Source organism: Pan paniscus, chromosome 4 (assembly GCF_029289425.2).
Source record: "Pan paniscus chromosome 4, NHGRI_mPanPan1-v2.0_pri, whole genome shotgun sequence".
NCBI lineage: Eukaryota > Metazoa > Chordata > Mammalia > Primates > Hominidae > Pan > Pan paniscus.
In genome coordinates this window covers 124838376-124863308 of record NC_073253.2, presented here as the reverse complement: position 1 = coordinate 124863308, position 24933 = coordinate 124838376, and the positions used below count along the sequence as shown (strand labels likewise).

The 24933-nt window shown below is 34.5% G+C and overlaps 1 protein-coding gene across 3 annotated transcripts in view; it reads right to left on the bottom strand.

Moving 5' to 3' along the window:
• Nucleotides 1–24933, bottom strand: part of ADAMTS19 (ADAM metallopeptidase with thrombospondin type 1 motif 19) — a 280545-nt gene that overhangs the window by 185571 nt on the left and 70041 nt on the right. For all 3 annotated transcript variants that reach the window (XM_014344971.5, XM_024928919.4, XM_024928920.4), the window contains one exon: nucleotides 2329–2372. In XM_014344971.5, the coding sequence (XP_014200457.4) occupies nucleotides 2329–2372 (44 nt within the window). The remainder of the gene's footprint in view (nucleotides 1–2328; nucleotides 2373–24933) is intronic.

The following is a 24933-nucleotide window of genomic DNA, read 5'->3' as shown; positions in this document are numbered from 1 at the left end:
TATCTTTATAAATCTTATAAATATACAGTTATCCCTTTGTATCCATGGGGGATTGGTTCCAAAATCCATAGATGCTCAATTCCTTTTTATATGATGGAGTGGTATTTGATTATAACCTATGCACATCCTCTCCTATACTTCGAATCATCTCTAGATTACCTTTAATACCTAATATAATACCTAGCACTTACAAGATAAGTGCTATGTAAATAGTGGTTATACTATATTACTTTTAATTTGCATTTTTTGTTCTCGCGGCATTTTTACTTCTTATTTTTATTTAGACAAAATATTTTTGAACCACAAGTGGTTGAATCCATGGAGATGGAGTCCATAATACAGAAGGCTGACTGTATATGACTCCAGACATAGGCATAGGTAGTGTGACAAGAAGGTTTTTGTGGGGTTTGGGTGAAACAGATTAATTTGACTTGGTTGTTATAAGTTTTCATTTTACCTCTCTTGAAGAAATATTTCAGATTTTTACTCTGTCAAGACTGCATAGGGAAAGATCCCATCTGTATTTGGGCTAAAGGAAAAAAATCTGCCATAAGATACGGAAGGGAGAACTAGGCTTTAGTGATGTCAGAGGTGCTGATGACAATCTAAGGAATCAGCAAAACAGAGAGAATTCAGGAAGGGCACTGGACTTTTCACACCCTATGCTGTAATATTTAAAACTGATTTATTTGAAGATCTTAATGAACAGGACAAACAGAGCCAAAGATTCAATAAATTGCTTTCCTGCCAAATCTTACATACTCTGATTATCAGAACACACTGAGGTACTCAATTATTCAAATGTGTTTTAAATTAGAAAATAAGATTTACATATACTATATCACAAATATACACACAATTTTGAATTAGTAGATTTAGCAAGATGTGAAGTTCTGTTGTTATCAAAACAGAAATTGGTTCTTCTTATTAGTAGCTGCTTACAGGCTATAAAGAGTCAGTTCGTGTGTATAGCTATGGAAGATGGCGCCTGAGTTGCTGATTTCTCACATGTGCTCAAGCAAGGCAAGATGTTGAGCTATCCCTATCAAACAAGGTTTTGGGGGCAACATTGCTGCTTACATGAAAGAAAAGGTTATTATTTTGAGACAAGCTTTACTGGTAATCAAAAGCTTCCATGGTTAGGGTAACAAAAACCAGATATAAAGTTTTAAATTCTGGAGATTCAGACAGGAAAAAAAGAAAACTGGGGGAAGCAGGCAAGAGAGTCAACAGTAGGAAGATGGTCCCTACATCAATTCCGCTTTTCCTTAGGTGCCCAGCTCTTTTCATGCCGACAATTCCTTCTGAACCAAATATTCCCTTGATTCCATCATCATCCACTTTACATTATTATAACTACTTTCCATCATAAGTTTTATGAATAATACATGTCAAAAATCCTTACATTATCTAAGATTTTAAACATATGAGGAGGTTGATGAAAAATTAGGTTAATGGAACTAGTTAGAATTATCTTTTAAAATACTAATATCCCTATGTTCTGTTTCTACACCCTTTTATTTATTATTCACTTTATAAAAAAACAAATGACACAACAAAATGGTCAAGTTAAAATACTGCTCATCCTATAGAAATGAACCCTACATGATATGCCAAAATTAGATTACAATTCTTAAATGAACCTTACCAATAATATATTGTTACACACAGCTATGTAACTTAAAATTAAATATATATATTTATATATAAAGATTGGGGTATCTTTGGATAGATACATTTATATTTATATAGATACATTTTAAAACATGAAGATATATGTGACCATTTTCTCAAAATTAGAAGAACAGTGGTTTCATGAATTCTGTTGGCTATCTGGTTCTGTTTTAGGCACTTTAGATATCTAATACAAATGGTGAAAAATTTGCCACTTCATGTAAGAAGAATCATACTGAATCAAGCAGTTTATTTCGACACAGTCTGCAAAGGTCTTTAAGCATACATAACTCAAAAAATAATCTGTTATCCTGCAAATTAGTCAAACATAATGTCATTAATATATTTTGTCTTTGGTTATTAATAATAATAAAATTTTATTGAACCCATGTGTGTATCTCTGAGAAAATAACAAAAAAGGACTAATTATAGCCTTAAAGCATCACTTAAAGATGGTCTCCAATATATATAGTTGATACATGTCTTTTACACTGAAGTGCTGACAAATGATTAAACATATAGGTAGAAAATATGTATGTCTGACATTTTGAAGTTATTCCTTTATAACCAGAACACAAATAATTTCCTATACTTTAACAAGTGATATGTTCAAGTTCTCCAGAACTCCAAAAGTGTGAGAATTTTCACACTTACCAACAGTATCACATGGTTCATCTTTGTGCACACAGAAATCTTTCCTAGAAAGAAAAATAGAAAACTGAAATAAAGATAAATTATTTTGTACAAACAAGACATCATGTGACTCATTTTTAATAGTTATATGATTAATTGAAGCACATCTGTCATCTCCAAGAATCTAATAAAACTGTGAATAAGATTAATTTTTAATTCTAAGATATGGAAGATTAATTAAATTTTATAGCACATGATATAATTAATCCTCAGACATTAGACAGTTCCCATATGATGGACAATATTTCAAAAGTAAGATCCCATCTTGTTTTGAATTTTACAGTATTCTATTGTTTTATTACAAAAAAAATCTGGTATTGGGACAAGGCTTTCCATTTGAAAAATTACTGGAAGATACCTACTTTATGTAACACAAAAATTATTTCCAGATCAAAGATTTAAATGTAAGAAATACAACTTAAAACAACATCATATTTTCTATCATAAGACTGGCAAAATTTTTAAAAGACTGATAATCATTTTATTAATGGTATAAGGAAATTATTATTTTACATAAATGGGATCTAACTATGTATAATATTTTACAATTTTTACTCTTTATCTGAAATTATATCTTAGCATTCCTAAGAATGCTTCACTCTTGTTATCAATTATTTAGGATTTCATAGAGCAAAATTTAATAGACCTTAATAAGAGTTATGAGACTTGGAGGCAGAATATATGAAAGCAAAACTTTTAATCTACCTCTTACTAGCTATGTGATCTTAGGCAACTTATTTAACCTTGTTGTTCCTCTGTCACCTCATCATAAAGAGAGAGGTAGTAATAATATCTACCACCTAGGTTTATTGTTCAATTTAAATGATTTAATATGTATAAAACCTTAAAAACTTAGGTTACTGTGGAAGGGAAATGAATTAACACATATAAGGTATTTAAAACAGCGCCACACACAAAGTAAGCTCTAAAAAGTTAGTTGTGATGTTTTGGTTGGGGATTTTTTTTATTGCTGCTATTAGTGTATCATAACATAAGCAACTTCTTAGCAATAAGCTTTTAGGTTCTATACAATTTTTACTATCACAAACAATATTACAATAGGCTTTTTGTTTGTACATAAATGAGAAATGTAAAATTATCTTTTTAAAAAAATTTCCTCTCTTTGTTACAGGATCTGAAAGCTGTATCTAAATGATAAAAAAAATGACTTTTAAAATTAAGCACAATACTTTTGCCTATTCACCAATGAAGTCTACATTGATCTTTATAATGGTTAGCTTTCAATTCACATCTTGCTTGGCTCATCAGCAGCATTTGTGAGTTAATACATACATATATATATATGTATACATATGTATATATAGATATATGTATAAATGTATCTCTATATGTATATATATATACAGATATGTATAGATACATGTATATGTATATCTAGATACATATATACATATACAGATACATGTATATGTATATATAGATACATACATATACAGATACATGTATATGTATATATAGATACATACATATACAGATACATGTATATGTATATATAGATACATACATATACAGATACATGTATATGTATATATAGATACATACATATACAGATACATGTATATGTATATATAGATACATACATATACAGATACATGTATATGTATATATAGATACATACATATACAGATACATGTATATGTATATATAGATACATACATATACAGATACATGTATATGTATATATAGATACATACATATACAGATACAGGTATATGTATATATAGATACATATATACATATACGGATACATGTATATGTATATATAGATATATGAATGTGTGTGTGTGTTGGTAAATGTTCCTTGCATATTAGAAATGTATATTTAATTTTTTGGAGTGCAGTTCCATATATGCTCGTTATATTTAGCTCTTAAAAGCTCTGATATACAATTGTTAAGTAGAATAATCAATACTGGATTGATTTTTACATTGTACTGACAAAAGACTGTTAAAATTCCATTGTGCTTATAATTTTTTGATGTTTCCCTGTTATTCTAATTTTTGATTTGTTTATCTCAAAGTTTATTGTTTATTAAGTACTCGGTCTCTAAGTTTGATTGTTTATTTTGAACTATTATTTTTATTATTGTGTAAAATCTATATGTTTACTTTGCTAAGGTGGATTGTGTCTGATACTAACAAATATTAATATACCGTACTGCACTAATATTTGCTTGTCCTATCTCTTTCATTTTGTTTTCAACATCCATTTTCTCTGAGTTTCTTATAAAGAACACATAGTGAAATTTTAAAAAGCTAGTTATATAATATCTTTTAAATGAATTTAATCCTTTTCTATTATTGATATGTTTGGATTTCTATTATTTATGATTTCTATTTACCAAGTTATATTTCTTTTTTATTTTATTTATTTTATTATTATTATACTTTAAGTTTTAGGGTACATGTGCACAATGTGCAGGTTTGTTACATATGTATACATGTGCCATGTTGGTGTGCTGCACCTATTAACTCCTCATTTAGCATTAGGTATATCTCCTAATGCTATCCCTCCCCCCTCCCCCCACCCCACAACAGTACCCGGAGTGTGATGCTCCTCTTCCTGTGTCCATGTGTTCTCATTGTTCAATTCCCATCTATGAGTGAGAACATGTGGTGTTTGGTTTTTTGTCCTTGCGATAGTTTGCTGAGAATGATGGTTTCCAGTTTCATCCATGTCCCTACAAAGGACACGAACTCAACATTTTTTATGGCTGCATAGTATTCCATGGTGTATATGTGCCACATTTTCTTAATCCAGTCTACCGTTGTTGGACATTTGGGTTGGTTCCAAGTCTTTGCTATTGTAAATAGTGCTGCAATAAACATACGTGTGCATGTGTCTTTATAGCAGCATGATTTATAATCTTTTGGGTATATACCCAGTAATGGGATGGCTGGGTCAAATGTTATTTCTAGTTCTAGATCCCTGAGGAATCGCCACACTGACTTCCATAATGGTTGAACTAGTTTACAGTCCCACCAACAGTGTAAAAGTGTTCCTATTTCTCCACATCCTCTCCAGCACCTGTTGTTTCCTGACTTTTTAATGATCGCTATTCTAACTGGTGTGAGATGGTATCTCATTGTGGTTTTGATTTGCATTTGTCTGATGGCCAGTGATGATGAGCATTTTTTCATGTGTTTTTTTGGCTGCATAAATGTCTTCTTTTGAGAAGTGTCTGTTAATATCCTTCACCCACTTTTTGATGGGGTTGTTTGTTTTTTTTTGTAAATTTGTTTGAATTCATTGTAGATTCTGGATATTAGCCCTTTGTCAGATGAGTAGGTTGCGAAAATTTTCTCCCATTTTGTAGGTTGCCTGTTCACTCTGATGGTAGTTTCTTTTGCTGTGCAGAAGCTCTTTAGTTTAATTAGATCCCATTTGTCAATTTTGGCTTTTGTTGACATTGCTTTTGGTGTTTTAGACATGAAGTCCTTGCCCATGCCTATGTCCTGAAAGGTATTGCCTAGGTTTTCTTCTAGGGTTTTTATGGTTTTAGGTCTAACATGTAAGTCTTTAGTCTGTCTTGAATTAATTTTTGTATAAGGTGTAAGGAAGGGATCCAGTTTCAGCTTTCTACGTATGGCTAGCCAGTTTTCCCAGCACCATTTATTAAATAGGAAATCCTTTCCCCATTGCTTGTTTTTCTCAGGTTTGTCAAAGATCAGATAGTTGTAGATATGTGGCATTATTTCTGAGGGCTCTGTTCTGTTCCATTGATCTGTATGTCTGTTTTGGTAGCAGTACCATGCTGTTTTGGTTACTGTAGCCTTGTAGTATAGTTTGAAGTCAGGTAGTGTGATGCCTCCGGCTTTGTTCTTTTGGCTTAGGATTGACTTGGCAATGCTGGCTCTTTTTTGGTTTCATATGAACTTTAAAGTAGTTTTTTCCAATTCTGTGAAGAAAGTCATTGGTAGCTTGATGGGGATGGCATTGAATCTATTTATAGATTCTAGATTCAATGCCAAGTTATATTTCTTTGTTTTTCTTTTTCTCTTTCTTCCTTTTATTTTTCACTCACTTTTTTTGGCTACTTTGAAAGTAACATTAAATTGTGGTTGATGTATGATTCCTTTTACTTTCTAAAGTATGATATATTTGTTCTCTATTGCTGCTGTAAAAATTTCATAAATTTGGTGACTTAAAACAACACAAAACTTTAACTTACAGTCTGAAGGCCAGAATTTTGAAATGGGCTTTACTGCACTAAAATCAATGTGTCAGCAGTATCATGTTCCCTCTGAAAGCTCTAGACAAGAATATGTTTCCTTGCCTTCACTAGCTTCCAGAGGCTACCCAGGTTTCTTGACTGAGGGCCTCCTTCTATTTTCAAGGTCAACGATTGCATCACTCTGCCCCCTGCTTCCATCCTCACATGACCCTCTCTGACTCTCCACTCTCTCTCTTTTCCTCACACCAGGATAATCTCACCCCCTCAAGATCCTTAATACAATCACATCTGCACAGTCATTTCTTCCATATGAGATAACATATTTTCAGGTTCTGGAAATTAGAGCACAAACATCTTTGCAGGGGATGTTACTTTTCCTGCCTACCACATATCCTTAGAATGTCTAAAGCTCTTCCTCCTGAAAAAGGCAAGAATATAACATTCTTTTAATCCAATCTCTCCCTTCAATTTCTCATGTGTTTTTAATCTGAAATTATGGTTCCATCTTGATTTTTCAAATCTAAAATTAGACTGTTTCTTTTAAAAACCATCAGGGCTTATGTAGCAATTTGCCTATTTATTTAGCAATTTATTTTCTCAGTTATAATTTACTTTCTAGACATCTCACTATTCTTTTTCTTTAAGTACATTCTTCAGCATCTCTTCCAATGAGGATCTATCTATGAATGGTAAACTTTGCTTGTTTTTTCTTTTGCTTTCATTTTTATTGTTTTGCATGTATTCCTAACTGAATAGTAACTGAGTTGTTATAAAGTCAAATTTATTGACTCTCAACACACTGAAGATACCATTTCATTTTATTCCAGCATTCATAAATATAGATTAGAAGTCTCTGATTACAGTTTTTGCCTTTTTTTCATGCATTTGCTTTCTGCTTACTTTTTTAACACTCTTTCCGTCTTTATAATTCTACAGTCCCACGAAGATGGGTCAAGGTACTGATTTTGTTTTTATTTATCTTCTTTGGTACTTGGTATATTTTCAACTTAAAGATCCATGAACACTTAAAAATTCTTACCATTATCTATTTAGTTAATCCCTCTGACATTCCATTCTCTTCTCCTAGAACTTCTTTAGGAATATGATAGTTCTTCTCATTCTGATGTCTGTAGTGCTCAGGCACCTTTGTGTATTTGCATCTCTTAACCACTCTATGTAGCCTGCTGGGAGAATCCCTCGGATCTATCATCCAATCCACTAATGCTCTCTTCAGATGGATCTAATCTGCTCTTCAATTTAGAAATTGAAATTTTAAGTATACGTACCATATTCCATATTTCTTCCTGAGAACATTTATTTTCATCAGTTTTCAAATCAACTGTTTTCCTCCAAAACATCTTATCCTCATATTTTGAAATTTTTTATTGTTTTTAATTAGGTGGACATGCTTGTTTTATAATCCCTGTTAGTACTTTTAAAAAATTATTATTCTTTAATATGCCTCTGGGTTCTTACAATGGAATATGTTATCATTGGTCATTTTGGAATTATATTATGAACTCAGTCAGTGGGATGTTAATTGTGATTGCCTCATGGTGTAAGTTGAAAGAGAGTCCCTTCAGAGCAGTTTTGCATATGCTTTCACTAAGTGCTTCAATTTTGAAATCAGATTCATGGTAATGAATACCCAGAGGAAGCATTTTTGTCCTAACCTGGGGTGATGGATGAGGCAGAATGTTTCTTTGTTCACAACCTGTGCTTGCTGGCAGAACTTTTACCAGTTCATACTTTTATTAAGGATCTAAGTATCTGCAAATTCTAGTTGTGTGTAATCATTTCAGTTCCACTTCCCCACTTTGCACAGACTCATTAAAACATAAAAACCTAGATTTTTTTAGTTCAAAAAACTCTCTCAGGGAAGCTACCACATTACCTTAGATGCTTACTAAACTTGTTGCCAGAACTTGCTTTGTTTTTGGCTCATCTGTGCATGTGAAAGTGCGCTTATTGTATTTTTTGCTATGGTTTATAGATGTTCATAATGGGAACATTTTCTGATTATCTAGACAGCCAGATTCTCACATAATTAAAAGAACTGGACTTAATCTGTGACCTACCATATAGGAATGAAGTGCAGTAAAATGATACGTTAGTTTATTGTTAGCATTAGGTCTAAATATATATAGAAACAAGCCATAGGCCTTTTTTATTATTACATTTTATATCATGCAGCTACTTTCACCAAATGCTTTAAAAGACTGCAGAGCTGCCTCAATAAGATGTTCAGTTGATATTTAATAGTTTTTCAAAAATGTCTTTCAACAAGTGGGGATTATTTTACTTATAAATTATTGTAAAAAATAAGTGATTACTACAATATTGTTATTTTTCTTCCAAATGGTTGGAGATAGAAAAAAATATTTGTTGCTAGCCATGAGTATAAGATAGGGATGAAGTATTTTAATATCAACATTAATTATTAAAATTGTTCTCTGTTTCTCCTGGCAAATTCTGAAAGAGATGACTATGCAAAACAAATATAGACTCAATTATGAGAGTAATGTGGAAAAGGTAGAGCTAAAAGAGAGAAGATAAAACATAACCTTAAATAATATCTTTTCAATACAAGGCACAAAATGAACTTAATATAAACTTAATTCATTTAAATCACACCCAAAATTTAGGAATACATTTACCATTCTCTAGTTATAAGTAACAAAAATAATCCAAGTATGATAGGTTATCACATGAATTGCTTCATGAAGTATCAGTGGAAGATGTATTATTCCTGTGGTTCTCTTAGCTGAGAACACTTCTCCAGTATTTCATTAGGACTTAAGCAAGGCAAAGACTCAGGCCCGCTTGCATGTTATCCCTTCTCTCTTTCCTTACTTAATTAACTCCACCCTCAAATACTTGGCTTTAGTTTGTTTTAGTGGCCATGTTTCCCCTACCTCTGTTTGCCTTTATAATGGATCCAGAGGAAACTTTGCTCTAAAGAGGGCCTGCTGCCCACTGCAAAGCTCACCTCATTATACTGGCAAGGGAGCAGGTTTTCCCTAAAACACAGTAGACATAATGTAATGTTACACTGTGCTGTCTACTGATTACTGTATATTTCCAGACAACAGAAACAGTATAACATGTTTTTACCAGTTTGTACAAATTTTAGTGTTTTTCTCAAATATGCTATTATTTTTGTATTCTAGTAAATCCAAAAACTAGTTAATCCAGGCTGGGTGCAGTGGCTCATGCGTGTAATTCCAGCACTTTGGGAGGCCGAGGCGTGTGAATCACTGAGGTCGGGAGTTCGAGACCAGCCTGACCAACATGGAGAAACCCCGTCTCTACTAAAAAAAAAAATACAAAAAATTAGCCAGGTGTGGTGGCGCATCCCTGTAATCCCAGCTACTGAAGAGGCTAAGGCAGGAGAATCACTTGAACCCGGGAGGCGGAGGTTGTGGTGAGCCAAGATCATGCCATTGCACTCCAGCCTGGGCAACAAGAGCAAAACTCCTTCTTAAATTAAAAAAAACAAAAAACAAAAAACTAGTTAATCCATTCTTGATAATTTAAAGATGGCTGTTAGCACTTGGTACACTAATCTTCACTTCTTTTGTATATAGATGATATAATCCTATCAGGTTGCTTCCATACTCCTTAAAAGTCTACTGACCCAACAGAATGGATGTTGAAAAGTAGATGCATTTTTTGGTAAATTATTAAAAAGTAAATAGGAAAGAAAGCAAATAAATTTTGATGAAGTAAATAATTTGATTGTCAGTATTGGGAGTTTTAATATTTATAACTTTTATTGTAAATATATATATCTTTCTGAAAATATGTACCAAAATTAGAAGGAAAACTCTAGATAAATGAGGGAAGATACATCCAAATTTTATCTCATAAAACATAATCACTATAGCTGTCCTACCCTAAACTTTTCCCATGGTAAGCAGCATGCAACTAGTTTTTCCAAGCAGTCACCATCCCCTTCAATATACAAGATACAAAACAGGAAACCTTGTAAGTCTGGGCAAGACAAGGCTGCTCTCAATCAGAACATTTATTCCCAGGGTTATAATGGAAGGTTTTTGCGAAGCCAAATGGTTCCTTCATAGTCCTGAGGTAAATCCTATCCTTCCCCAACTCTAGTCCCTAGCATCTTTCCACTGGGAAATCACCTTCTATTGCATCATATTTTCTGGTCAGTGTGTTTCAGTGTATTCTAGTCATCAGCTTCCAATCATAGGATTATCCCCCCACATTGAAACCCATGTTCTCAGAGGATGGAAAAGAGATAATATAGTAAAATATGAATGGCTCTGAATCATCCAAACTCAGTAGATGAGATGCCTAGAGCGTTCCTCTTTGCTATCTTTCCTGACGCCTGATTCTTCAGTTCTTCCTTTGATTCTGAGAATATCGAATCAAAATAAGCCAACTATTTCTTCTGTTGCTCAACTTAGGCAAAGTTGATCTCTGTGGCTCAAAACAAATAATATCCTAATGATAAAGGAAAATAATTTCTGCTGGCAGCAAAACATATTCAGAGTCTCAATATAACTATAGATGAAGATGAATGGAAAGGTTTTCTAGCATTATTATTATAAATAAATGACAAAATATCATTTCTCTACATAGGAAACTATAGAAATCAAATATTTACGAGAACACCATGCCTGGTGGTAGAAGTTGTATACTGCATAATTCTATGGACACATTTATAATACACAACATAAATGGCTCCCTCTACTGTTGTGTAGTGTACGGCCTATACAACTGAATATTGTGGGATACATTAAGTGTCTCTAATATGCCATGTACTAAATAAGGGGAAGGACACAACAGAGATAAATAAAATAGGCTTCTACTTGAAAGGCACAGAAGTGGATAAAACATATCACCTCTGTAATGTGATAAGGGTCTCAGGAGCAGTGAGAAAGAAGTCTGGGGAGTTATATTAAATAATGAATAATTCTATTATTCAATTGCCTTTGCCAGCAAACAAATGGAGAAAGAAACACCCAAAACAGATGATACTGAATAAAATGGCAATGCAAAAAATTAAAGAACCACATAAAATCAAATCTTCACCTTAGGGTCAAGAATCACTCAGATGTAGGGGGAAAGGGATTTGGGGTGATTTTTCTAAATATATAATACATCATATCATGATGCATGAGCCTGCAACATGACTATTTGATTTACATAATGTGAATCATGGGACTTCATCTGTAACTAAACAACACGATAAAACTATGACAAATGCACTGCTTATTGTCAAGGGCATTTAGAGTCCACCACATAGCCAATTTCTGTTCACTTAGCAAACAAATGAAAAAAGCACATTACAAAAAAAAAAAAAAGAAAAAAAAATCTAGTTATTTCATCCAGAAACGCTAGAAGTACCTCTCACTAAAATTGAAGAATAAATTGTCAGCAGCATTATAAACCAAAGATCAGATGATAATTCTTAATCTTCAGTTCTCCAATAATCAACTTCTTTGCAGAAGACCAAAGTAATGTATTCCTAATTCAAAATATTCAAATATTTATTTTATGGGATGGGGATAGAGATTATTTGCTGACTAGACCTTTGATCGTGTGGATTCAAATTCTCTCATTTTTGGCTCATGTAGACCGTGCACCCGAAGTCTGCATCACAGAGTTTCATTATGTGAGTTTATAGAAATGACACTGTTAGACTTTGGCAACTGGGAAGGCCAATAAATTTTGCCTAAGTTCTGATTTATGTTGAAAAAAATGAAATGTAGCCTTTAATTTCCAAGAATGAAGATGCATCTGAGAATAAGTCTCACTGTAGAGTTTAATAGTGCCTGGGGATATACCTATAAATGATTCATTCAAAAATTATTCTGTAATTTGTATTAAATCAAGTTATTTTTGCAATTTCTATGTTTTATTAAATTTTCTCTTACTTGCCAATGGCATTAGTTTGAAACTAACTTTCACATGTATTATACGTAAACCAAAAGCATTTCTGCAAATAGGAAAGGCAAAGCTATCATTAATAAAATTGAATTTTAAAGAGTATTTTCAAAGGGCATAAAGATATATGCCTTCTCCATGATTTCAATAAGAAATGTGAAAATTGCACTAAGAAATCATAGAGTTGAGAGTTAAGAGAACATGTTTTGTGTTTTTGTTACTATGAACCCAGAAGCATAACTAGGTCAGCTTTAAACTATTTACTTTATTGTACTGCACAGGACAATTTGAAAAATATATGACCTCAGATAGGTTTGGATTTGTAGAAGCATTATGCATTTTAGCTGAGACCAAACTTGATCCCTGAGCTAAAATTTCTTCCTATTAATGTATGCACATAACCCCCAACATTTACTAGTTATCTATGATGAGCATTTACTAGAAACTGAGCCTGGTTCTGAGTTTACTCTGCCAAATATGGATAATAACATGCAATCCAGGGAGATTAACATTTTTTCCTATGTTATTCTATTTTTCACAGCTTTCTTACAAAGCTAAATAGCTGATCATCTTTACCCTAACTAGAAAGGGATATTTTTTCCTTAACTACATGAAGCACTCATTTAATCTTTATTAACCAAATGGTACTAGGTCACTTAGGAATAAAATATTCTCTTTAGTGGGGTGATTTTTCACTATTATGGCACTGGAAACAAATATGGAGAAAGGGTGATCCTCCACAGAAGCCTTGTCCCACAAGTGAGTAAAGGGAGAACAGTTTGCCAGTATTCATCAGTATTTTATATATGTGTACCCTTTGACAGAGCAAGTACTTTTTAATCTACCCTAAATAAATACTATTACAGCACATGTTTACAACCATATATAAACATATTTATAGAACATTTTCTCTAACAGCAAAAAATTAGAAAGTTCTATAAACAGATAAGTAGTTGAATAAATTAGGATACTTTTATTTGATATATAGTATGTCAGCTCCCCCTCACAAATGATGCAGACCGATATAGGAATGCATCAGTTTCCGATTGCTGCTATAACAGATTACCATGAACTTAGTGGCTTAAAACAACACAAATTTGTTATCTCGTCAGAAGTCAAGTGCAGGTCTTAATGGAACAAAATAAAAGTGCCATAGAGCTGCATTCCTTCTAGAGGCACTAGGGTATAATCTATGTCCTGGCCTTTTCCAGCTTCTAGACATTGCTGGCATTCTTTGGCTTTTGACCTGTTTTTCTGTCTTCAAAACTGGGTTTATAGCATCTTCCAGTCCTTCTCTGACTTTGAACTTCTGCCTCCCTCTTCCTTATTTTAGGACTCTTGTGATTACATTGAACCACTCAAATATGCCAGGATAATGTGCCCATCTCAAGATCCTTAATCACATTTGCAAAGTCCCCTTGCCATGTAAGATGGCATATTCACTGGTTCTGGAGATTAGAACGTGAATATTTGGGGAGGAGGGACATTATTCTGCCTCCCACAATAAATAACATAAAAATACTTGCCAGACATAATCGTAAAGTGAAAAAGCAAACAAATAGAGAAAACTGTGTATAGCATGAAACAATGTTCTTTACATACACACCAACTCTTAACATTGATTACCTTAGGGTTGGAGAGCGGGAGAAGTTGGTAAAAGTTAATTTACTATGTAAACACTAAGGTGTTTCTTTTACTTTTACCATAAGAATATGCTTATAATATGACAATATATTTAAAAGTTATATTTAAACTTTTGCCATGAGAATATGCATTACTTGGAAAATAAAACCATATTAGGCTACATTTCCAAGAAAAGTATACAAAAATAAGCAATTGTTTGAAACAGACTTTTAAGGGAAAATATGGATTATAAAACAGTATGTAAGATGACTTCAACAACATAGATAACATTCTGTTTCCTAAGTGGAGGGGTAAACAGGCAGTTGTTAATTATATTATTCTTTATGCTCTTTGTATATATGAAATATATCACACTATGCTTTCTTCTTTTCCTTTTAATAGAATTCTTGTGTTGCATCGCTAGGGAAAGCTAGCAACAAGGGAGGCAATAATGAAGAGTGGTCAGTTCAACATGCTAGTTTTAAGGTTTTTAACACTAAAAAAATTGGATGCAGAAAATTCTAAAGCTTTTTTTAGAGTTTTGAAAGAAAAAATGGCATTGGAAATAAGGAATAAAATCAATGCCACAATATATTTTGTTGGTGAGAAACAAAACTTGTATGTAGACTATGATCCCAATAATGTAACTCCATCTATTTAATTATATGCATACATAAGAAATACCACTGATGAAATATACTTTAAAATGTTAACTATACTTTTTCCTGTGTAGTGGAACTATAAGCTAATTTTTATCTTTATTCTTGTACTTATCAGTTTTCTGTAATATATATTGCATTTGTAATAAGAGAAAAGTATAAATCAGTAATCAAATTATGATTATCATCTTCTTTAGTCTCAGAAGCAATATTTCTCAAATCTATTACTGTTAAGAAGGAAGAAAGACTTGACCAATGCAAATGTTTAACCTAGACTCACCTCAAACCTTATAACCATAAGTCCCCTCTCCATCCATGCAAATCTTTCCATCCCTTCTACCAACTTCAATTTACTACTCTTTTTTTTCTTTTTTTTTGTGAATTTATTATTATTATTATTATTATTATTATACTTTAAGTTTTAGGGTACATGTGCACAACGTGCAGGTTTGTATACATATACATGTGCCATGTTGGTGTGCTGTACCCATTAACTCGTCATTTGGTATTAGGTATATCTCCTAATGCTATCCCTCCCCCGTTCCCCCATCCCACAACAGGCCCCAGTGTGTGATGTTCCCCTTCCTGTGTCCATGTGTTCTCCTTGTTCAATTCCCACCTATGAGTGAGAACATGCGGTGTTTGGTTTTTTGTCCTTGCCATAGTTTGCTGAGAATGATGGTTTCCAGCTTCATCCATGTCCCTACAAAGGACATGAACTCATCATTTTTTATGGCTGCATAGTATTCCAGGGTGTATATGTGCCACATTTTCTTAATCCAGTCTATCATTGTTGGACATTTGGGTTGGTTCCAAGTCTTTGCTATTGTGAATAGTGCCGCAATAAACATACGTGTGCATGTGTCTTTATAGCAGCATGATTTAAAATCCTTTGGGTATATACCCAGTAATGGGAAGGCTGGGTCAAATGGTATTTCTAATTCTAGATCCCTGAGGAATCGCAACACCGACTTCCACAATGGTTGAACTAGTTTACAGTCCCACCAACAATGTAAACATGTTCCTATTTCTCCACATCCTCTCCAGCACCTGTTGTTTCCTGACCTTTTAATGATTGCCATTCTAACTGGTGTGAGATGGTATCTCATTGTGGTTTTGATTTGCATTTCTCTGATGGCCAGCGATGATGAGCATTTTTTCATGTGTCTGTTGGCTGCATAAATGTCTTCTTTTGAGAAGTGTCTGTTAATATCCTTCACCCACTTTTTGATGGGGTTGTTTTTTTCTTTTTTCTTTTTTTAAAAATTATTCTTATACTTTAAGTTTTAGGGTATATGTGCACAATGTGCAGCTTAGTTACATATGTATACATGTGCCATGCTGGTGTGCTGCACCCATTAACTCGTCATTTAGCATTAGGTATATCTCCTAATGCTATCCCTCCCCCGTCCCGCCACCCTACAACAGTCCCCAGAGTGTGATGTTCCCCTTCCTGTGTCCATGTGTTCTCATTGTTCAATTCCCACCTATGAGTGAGAACATGCAGTGTTTGGTTTTTGTCCTTGTGATAGTTTACTGAGAATGATGATTTCCAATTTCATCCATGTGCCTACAAAGGACATGAACTCTTCATTTTTTATGGCTGCATAGTATTCCATGTGTATATGTGCCACATTTTCTTAATCCAGTCTGTCATTGTTGGACATCTGGGTTGGTTCCAAGTCTTTGCTATTGTGAATAGTGCCGCAATAAACATACATGTGCATGTGTCTTTATAGCAGCATGATTTATAGTCCTTTGGGTATATACCCAGTAATGGGAAGGCTGGTTCAAATGTTATTTCTAGTTCTAGATCCCTGAGGAATCGCCACACTGACTTCCACAATGGTTGATCTAGTTTACACTCCCACCAACAGTGTAAAAGTGTTTCTATTTCTCCACATCCTCTCCAGCACCTTTTGTTTCCTGACTCTTTAATGATTGCCATTCTAACTGGTGTGAGATGGTATCTCATTGTGGTTTTGATTTGCATTTTTCTGATGGCCAGTGATGATGAGCATTTTTTCATGTGTCTTTTGGCTGCATAAATGTCTTCTTTTGAGAAGTGTCTGTTCATATACTTTGCCCACTTTTTGATGGGGTTGTTTGTTTTTTTCTTGTAAATCTGTTGGAGTTCATTGTAGATTCTGGATATTAGCCGTTTGTCAGATGAGTAGGTTGCAAAAAGTTTCTCCCATTGTGTAGGTTGCCTGTTCATTCCGATGGTAGTTTCTTTTGATGTGCAGAAGCTCTTTAGTTTAATTAGATCCCATTTGTCAATTTTGGCTTTTGTTGCCATTGCTTTTGGTGTTTTAGACATGAAGTCCTTGCCCATGCCTATGTCCTGAATGGTATTGCCTAGGTTTTCTTCTAGGGTTTTTATGGTTTCAGGTCTAACGTTTAAGTCTTTAATCCATCTTGAATTAATTTTTGTATAAGGTGTAAGGAAGGGATCCAGTTTCAGCTTTCTACATATGGCTAGCCAGTTTTCCCAGCACCATTTATTAAATAGGGAATCTTTTCCCCATTGATTGTTTTTCTCAGGTTTGTCAAACATCAGACAGTTGTAGCTATGCAGCCTTATTTCTGAGGGCTCTGTTCTGTTCCGTTGATCTATATCTCTGTTTTGGTACCAGTACCATGCTGTTTTGTTTACTGTAGCCTTGTAGTATAGTTTGAAGTCAGGTAGTGTGATGCCTCCAGCTTTGTTCTTTTCACTTAGGATTGACTTGGCGATGCGGGCTCTTTTTTGGTTCCATATGAACTTGAAAGTAGTTTTTTCCAATGCTGTGAAGAAAGTCATTGGTAGCATGATGGGGATGGCATTGATCTATAAATTACCTTGGGCAGTACGGTCATTTTCACGATATTGATTCTTCCTACCTAGGAGCATGGGATGTTCTTCCATTTGTTTGTATTCTCTTTTATTTCATTGAGCAGTGGTTTGTAATTCTCCTTGAAGAGGTCCTTCACGTCCCTTTTAGGTTGAATTCCTAAGTATTTTATCTCTTTGAAGCAATTGTGAATGGGAGTTCAGTCATGATTTGGCTCTCTGTTTGTCTGTTATTGGTGTATAAGAATGCTTGTGATTTTTGTACATTGATTTTGTATCCTGAGACTTGGCTGAAGTTGCTTATCAGCTTAAGGAGATTTTGGGCTGAGACAATGGGGTTTTCTAGATATACAATCATGTCGTCTGCAAACAGGGACAATTTGACTTCCTCTTTTCCTAATTGAATACCCTTTATTTCCTTTTCCTGCCTGATTACCCTGGCCAGAACTTCCAACACTATGTTGAATAGGAGTGGTGAGAGAGGGCATCACTGTCTTGTGCCAGTTTTCAAGGGGAATGCTTCCAGTTTTTGCCCATTCAGTATGATACTGGCTGTGGGTTTGTCATAGATAGCTCTTATTATTTTGAGATACGTCCCATCAATACCTAATTTATTGAGAGTTTTTAGCATGAAGGGTTGTTGAATTTTGTCAAAGGCCTTTTTCTTGTAAATTTGTTTGAGTTCATTGTAGATTCTGGATATTAGCCCTTTGTCAGATGAGTAGGTGGCAAAAATTTTCTCCCATTTTGTAGGTTGCCTGTTTACTCTGAAGGTAGTTTCTTTTGCTGTGCAGAAGCTCTTTAGTTTAATTAGATGCCATTTGTCCATTTTGGCTTTTGTTGCCATTGCTTTTGGTGTTTTAGACATGAAGTCCTTGCCCATGCCTGTGTCCTGAATGGTATTGCCTAGGTTTTCTTCTAGGGTTTTTATGGTTTTAGGTCTAACATGTAAGCCTTTAATCCATCTTGAATTAATTTTTGTATAAGGTGAAAGGAAGGGATCCAGTTTCAGCTTTCTACATATGGCTAGCCAGTTTTCCCAGCACCGTTTATTAAATAGGGAATCCTTTCCCCATTGCTTGTCTTTGTCAGGTTTGTCAAAGATCATATAGTTGTAGATATGCGGCATTACTTCTGAGGGCTCTGTTCTGTTCCATTGGTCTATATCTCTGTTTCGGTACCAATACCATACTGTTTTGGTTACTGTAGCCTTGTAGTATAGTTTGAAGTCAGGTAGCGTGATGCCTCCAGCTTTGTTCTTTTGGCTTAGGATTGACTTGGCAATGCGGGCTCTTTTTTGGTTCCCTATGAACTTTAAAATAGTTTTTTCCAATTCTGTGAAGAAAGTCATTGGTAGCTTGATGGGGATGGCATTGAATCTCTAAATTACCTTGGGCAGTATGGCCATTTTCACGATACTGATTCTTCCTACCCATGAGCATGGAATGTTCTTCCATTTGTATTCTCTTTTATTTCATTGAGCAGTGGTTTTTAGTTCTCCTTGAAGAGGTCCTTCACATCCCTTGTAAGTTGGATTCCTAGGTATTTTATTCTCTTTCAAGCAATTGTGAATGGGAGTTCACTCATGATTTGGCTGTTTGTCTGTTATTGGTGTATAAGAATGCTTGTGATTTTTGCACATTGATTTTGTATCCTGAGAATTTGCTGAAGTTGTTTATCAGCTTAAGGAGATTTTGGGCTGAGATGATGGGGTTTTCTAGATATACAATCATGTCATCTGCAAACAGGGACAATTTGACTTCCTCTTTTCCTAAATGAATGCCCTTTATTTCCTTCTCCTGCCTGACTGCCCTGGCCAGAACTTCCAACACTATGTTGAATAGGAGTGGTGAGAGAGGGCATCCCTGTCTTGTGCCAGTTTTCAAAGGGAATGCTTCCAGTTTTTGTCCATTCAGTATGATATTCGCTGTGGATTTGTCATAGATAGCTCTTATTATTTTGATATACGCCCCATGAATACCTAATTTATTAAGAGTTTTTAGCATAAAGGTTGTTGAATTTTGTCAAAGGCCTTTTCTGCATCTATTGAGATAATCATGTGGTTTTTGTCTTTGGTTCTGTTTATATGCTGGATTACGTTTATTGATTTTCATATGTTGAAGAAGCCTTGCATCTCAGGGATGAAGCCCACTTGATCATGGTGGATAAGCTTTTTGATTTGCTGCTGGATTCGGTTTGCCAGTATTTTACTGAGGATTTCTGCATCAATGTTCATCAAGGATATTGGTCTAACATTCTCTTTTTTTGTTGTGTCTCTGCCAGGATTTGGTATCAGGATGATGCTGGCCTCATAAAATGAGTTAGGGAGGATTCCCCCTTTTTCTATTGATTGGAATAGTTTCAGAAGGAATGGTACCAGCTCCTCCTTGTACCTCTGGTAGAATTCGGCTGTGAATCCTTCTGGTCCTGGATTTTTTTGGTTGGTAAGCTATTAATTATTGCCTCAATTTCAGATCCTGTTATTGGTCTATTCAGAGATTCAACTTATTCCTGGTTTAGTCTTGGGAGAGTGTATGCGTCGAGGAATTTATCCATTTCTTCTAGATTTTCTAGTTTATTTGCGTAGAGGTGTTTACCCAATACAGGAGCACCCAGATTCATAAAGCACGTCCTTAGTGACCTACAAAGAGACTTAGACTCCCACACATTAATAATGGGAGACTTTAACACCCCACTGTCAACATTAGACAGATCAATGAGACAGGTAGTTAACAAGGATATCCAGGAATTGGACTCAGCTCTATACCAAGCAGACCTAATAGACATCTACAGAACTCTCCACCCCAAGTCAACAGAATATACATTCTTTTCAGCACCACACCACACCTATTCCAAAATTGACCACAAATGGGAAGTAAAGCACTCCTCAGCAAATATAAAAGAACAGAAATTATAACAAACTGTCTCTCAGACCACAGTGCAATCAAACTAGAACTCAGGATTAAGAAACTCACTCAAAAACCGCTCAACTAAATGGAAACTGAACAACCTGCTCCTGAATTACTACTGGGTACATAACGAAATGAAGGCAGAAATAAAGATGTTCTTTGCAACCAACGAGAACAAAGACACAACATACCAGAATCTCTGGGACACATTCAAAGCAGTGTGTAGAGGGAAATTTACAGCACTAAATGCCCACAAGAGAAAGCAGGAAAGATCTAAAATGGACACCCTAACATCACAATTAAAAGAACTAGAGAAGCAAGAGCAAACACATTCAAAAGCTAGCAGAAGGCAAGAAATAACTAAGATCAAAGCAGAACTGAAGGAAATAGAGACACAAAAAACCCTTCAAAAAATCAATGAATCCAGGAGCTGGGTTTTTGAAAAGACCAACAAAATTGATAGACCACTCGCAAGACTAATGAAGAAGAAAAGAGAGAAGAATCAAATAGACGCAATAAAAGATGACAAAGGGGATATCACCACCGATCCCACAGAAATACAAACTACCAATTTACTACTCTTAACCAACTTTATTATGGTAAAACTTACATAAAATACACACAAGTTAAATGAGAAGATTGGTGAATTTTGACAAATGTATAAACCCACATGTATCCAAAGCAATATATGCAATATTTCCACCACTACAGAAAGTTCCTTCTGCCTTTTTGCAGTCAGTTTTCCCACCTAAAGGTGGGAACATTTGTCACACCACAGATGAATTCTGCCTATTTTCAAACTCTATATAAGTGGAATCATCTTCTGATCAGTTTCTAATTTGGCTTTTTCACTCAGTATAATTTTTTTTTTTTTGTGGTGGAGTCTCACTCTGTTGTCCAGGCTGGATTGCAGTGGTGCAATCTCCACTCACTGCAACCTCCACCTGCCAGGTTCAAGCAATTCTCCTGCCTCAGCCTCCCGAGTAGCTGAGATTACAGGCATAAGCCACCACGCCTGCCTAACTTTTGTATTTTTGGTAGAGACGGGGTTTTACCATGTTGACAAGGCTGATATTGAACTCCTGACCTCAAGTGATCTGCCTGCCTGCCTAGGCCTCCCAAATTGCTGGGATTACAGGCGTGAGCCACCACACCCGGCCTCAGTATAATGATATTCATATTTATCCATCCATGTGGTTGCATTTATTAGCAGTTTGATGAAGAGTATTCAATTGTATGATCACACAATACATCCATTCACCTGTAGATGAAAATTTATTTACAAGTTTTGGCAATTATGAAAAATTATGAAAAAAAATTATGAAAGCTTCTATAAATTTTCAAGTGCAATTTTTTATGTGAATAACATTTTTATTTTTCTTGAGTAAATATCTAAGAAGCAGATGTGGGCTAAATGGTAAGCAAATGTTTAACTTTATAAGAAACTACTCATTTTCCAGTGTGGTTGAACCATTTTATAATCCCACCAACAACTGAGGAGTGTTCCATATCCTCACCATCATTGAGTATTTTCAATTTTTATAACTGAAGCCTTTCAAGTGGGTGTGAATTTAATTTGCATTTTCCTGAGTACTAATGATGTTAAGTATCTCTTTATATGCTTATTGGAGATTCATATTTCTTCTTCTTATTTTTAAAAGGTTAACATATTTTTGTATTTGTATATGTGTATATACACACACACGTAAACATTCTGGATACAAGTTCTTTGTTAGTATATGCATGAAAACTATTTTCTCAAATTCACAAAAGATGTGAACATCTTTTGAATGGGAAATGGTTTTCATTTTTAAAAATTCCAGATGATTGTCAATATTTCTTGATTAGTACTTTTTTTTATCCTATCTAAGAAATCATTGCCCTCCTCTTGTTCATGAAGATGTTCTTTATTTTTTTACTACAATAGAGTTTTAGTTTTCATGTTTAATTCTGTGATCCTTTTTGAATTAATTTTACACATGTTAAATAGGACTGATACTCATTTTTTTCGCAAAGGTGTCCAGATATTCCATTTGTACCATTTGATGTATTCTAATACCATCTGCTGAATAGATTATTTTTATAACTGAATTATGTTGGCAGCTTTATTAAAAATCAATTGACCCTATATATCTGGGTTTATTTCTAGACCGTTTATTTTGCTTCATTGATTTGCATGACTTTCTGCCAAAACCATACTATCTTGATTTCCAAACCTTTATAGTAAGTTTTGAAATCATATCGTGTAAGTCCATCCAATTTGTTCATATACACACACACACATATATATATATATAAACATTTTCATTCCTGTGACAGAATGGGAAGATTTTGGGGTTTTTTTGTTTGTTTGTTTGTTTGAGACAGAGTCTTGCTCAGTCGCCCAGGCTGGTGTGCAGTAGCGCAATCTTGGCTCACTGCAACTTCTGCCTCCCAGATTCAAGCAATTCTCGTGGCTCAGCCTCCCAGGTAGCTGGGACTACAGGCATGCACCACCATGCCCAGCTAATTTTTGTAATTTTAGTAGAGATGAGATTCTGTCATGTTGGCCAGGCTGGTCTTGAATCCCTGGCCTCAGGCAATCTGCCCACCTCAGCCACCCAAAGTGCTGGGATTACAGGTGTGAGCCACCACACCTGGCCTCAATTTGTTCTTATTTTTCAAAACTGTTTTGATTCTTCTAGGTCCTCTGCCTTTACAAATTAGTACTGGAGTCAGCTTGTCAATTTCTACAAAACATGCCTAAAAAGGTTATTTCATTGGGAGTATATTGAATCTATAAATCAATTTGAAGAAAACTGACATTTAATAATATTTAGTATTCCAATGAATTAATCTTTATTTAGATATTTAATTTCTCATAACAGTGCTGTATAGTTCTCATTTTAGAGGTTGTACGCATATTTTACTAAAATTCTTCTTAAGTATTTTATGGTTTTGGAAGTCACTATAAGATTTTTTCCAATTGTTCACTTCCAGTATATATAAACATAATTGGTTTTTGAAAACTGATTTTACATGATGTGGCCTCGAAAACCCAGTTATAAATTCTAGCAAATTTTTGTTAGATTTCTTAAGATATTCTTTGTACCATTTCATATCATCTGTGAATAAGAGACATTTTTCTTTTTATTCCAAATATGTATGCTTTTCCTTTTTTTTTTTTTTCCTGCTTTACTGCACTGGTTATGATCTTCAGTACGATATTGGATAGAAGTGGTAAGAGGGGACATCCTTACCTTGCTTTCAGTTGTAAGGAGAAAATGTTCAGTTTTCTCCTTTTGCTGTGATATTAGTTGTAGATATATGTTTCAATAGATACCCTTTCAGAGATTAAGATAGTACCTCAAGAACTCAATAAGTATTTTTGGTTGATAGGATTTCTTTATTTTACTTTCTTTCAATACATTAGAAATGTTGTTTCACTGTCTTTTGAACTTATGGTTTTTCGGATGTGAAGTCAGTCATTTATTTGAACATTGTTCCTCCTGTTCAATGTTCCCTCTGCTCCCCCCAACACTCAACCCACTGGCTGATGGAAATTTTTCTGTTTTTCTTTGGTTTTCAGCAATTTTCCTATGATGTGCCTAGGTCCATATTTGTTGCCTTTCATCAAATTTGCAGAAATTTTTGCCATTATGTCTTCAAATAATTTTTCTTACCCATTCTTACTCTCTCCTTCGGAGACTCCAATTACAACTACATTAATCTGCTAAATCCAACATCTAGGCTATCTTGAGGTCAGTTTCTATTGACTAATTCTTCCCTGACCATGGGTCACATTTTCATGTTTCTTTGCTTGACTAATTTTTATTATACTCTGGACATTGTGGATGATATATTTTTAGAGATTTGCTATTCTGTTATCTTCCTCTGAAGAGTGCTTACAGCTGTTTTAGGAGGCAGTTCAATTACTGGCTCATCATCCTGCACTTGGATAAATTTGATTTTATTCTTTGGTAGGGGAGATCTATCAAAAATCCAAGATGATACCCAAGCCTCTGTAAATTGGTGGTATTCAACCTCCAAGCTCTGTCTCCCCTAAGGCTAAAAATGTTGATAAGGTGTCACAAGATTGTTCCACTCTTGTGCTTTGAATTTGCTTATTCCTCTTATCTTTTTAAATTCTGAACTCCATAGCAGCAATCCTATGGTAAATTTGGGGCAGTTTCCTCTATCTGTTTATCTTCAGACCAGCCCTTGCCAAGTTCTCACGTACAGTCAGCACACGTACTTCATGGCACCTCTCCATGCCTAAGACTTTTATCTATGGTGTCCTCAGAGGATCACTGTGCTCTACCTAGATTCTAGCTTGCTACGCTAGTTAAGAATTTTTTCCCAAGGAAAAAGCTGGGTTGACTGCAATGTTTGCATAATAAATTTCCCTTCTTTCAGGAATTGCAGTCTTATGCTGTTCATTCTCCAATGACTAAA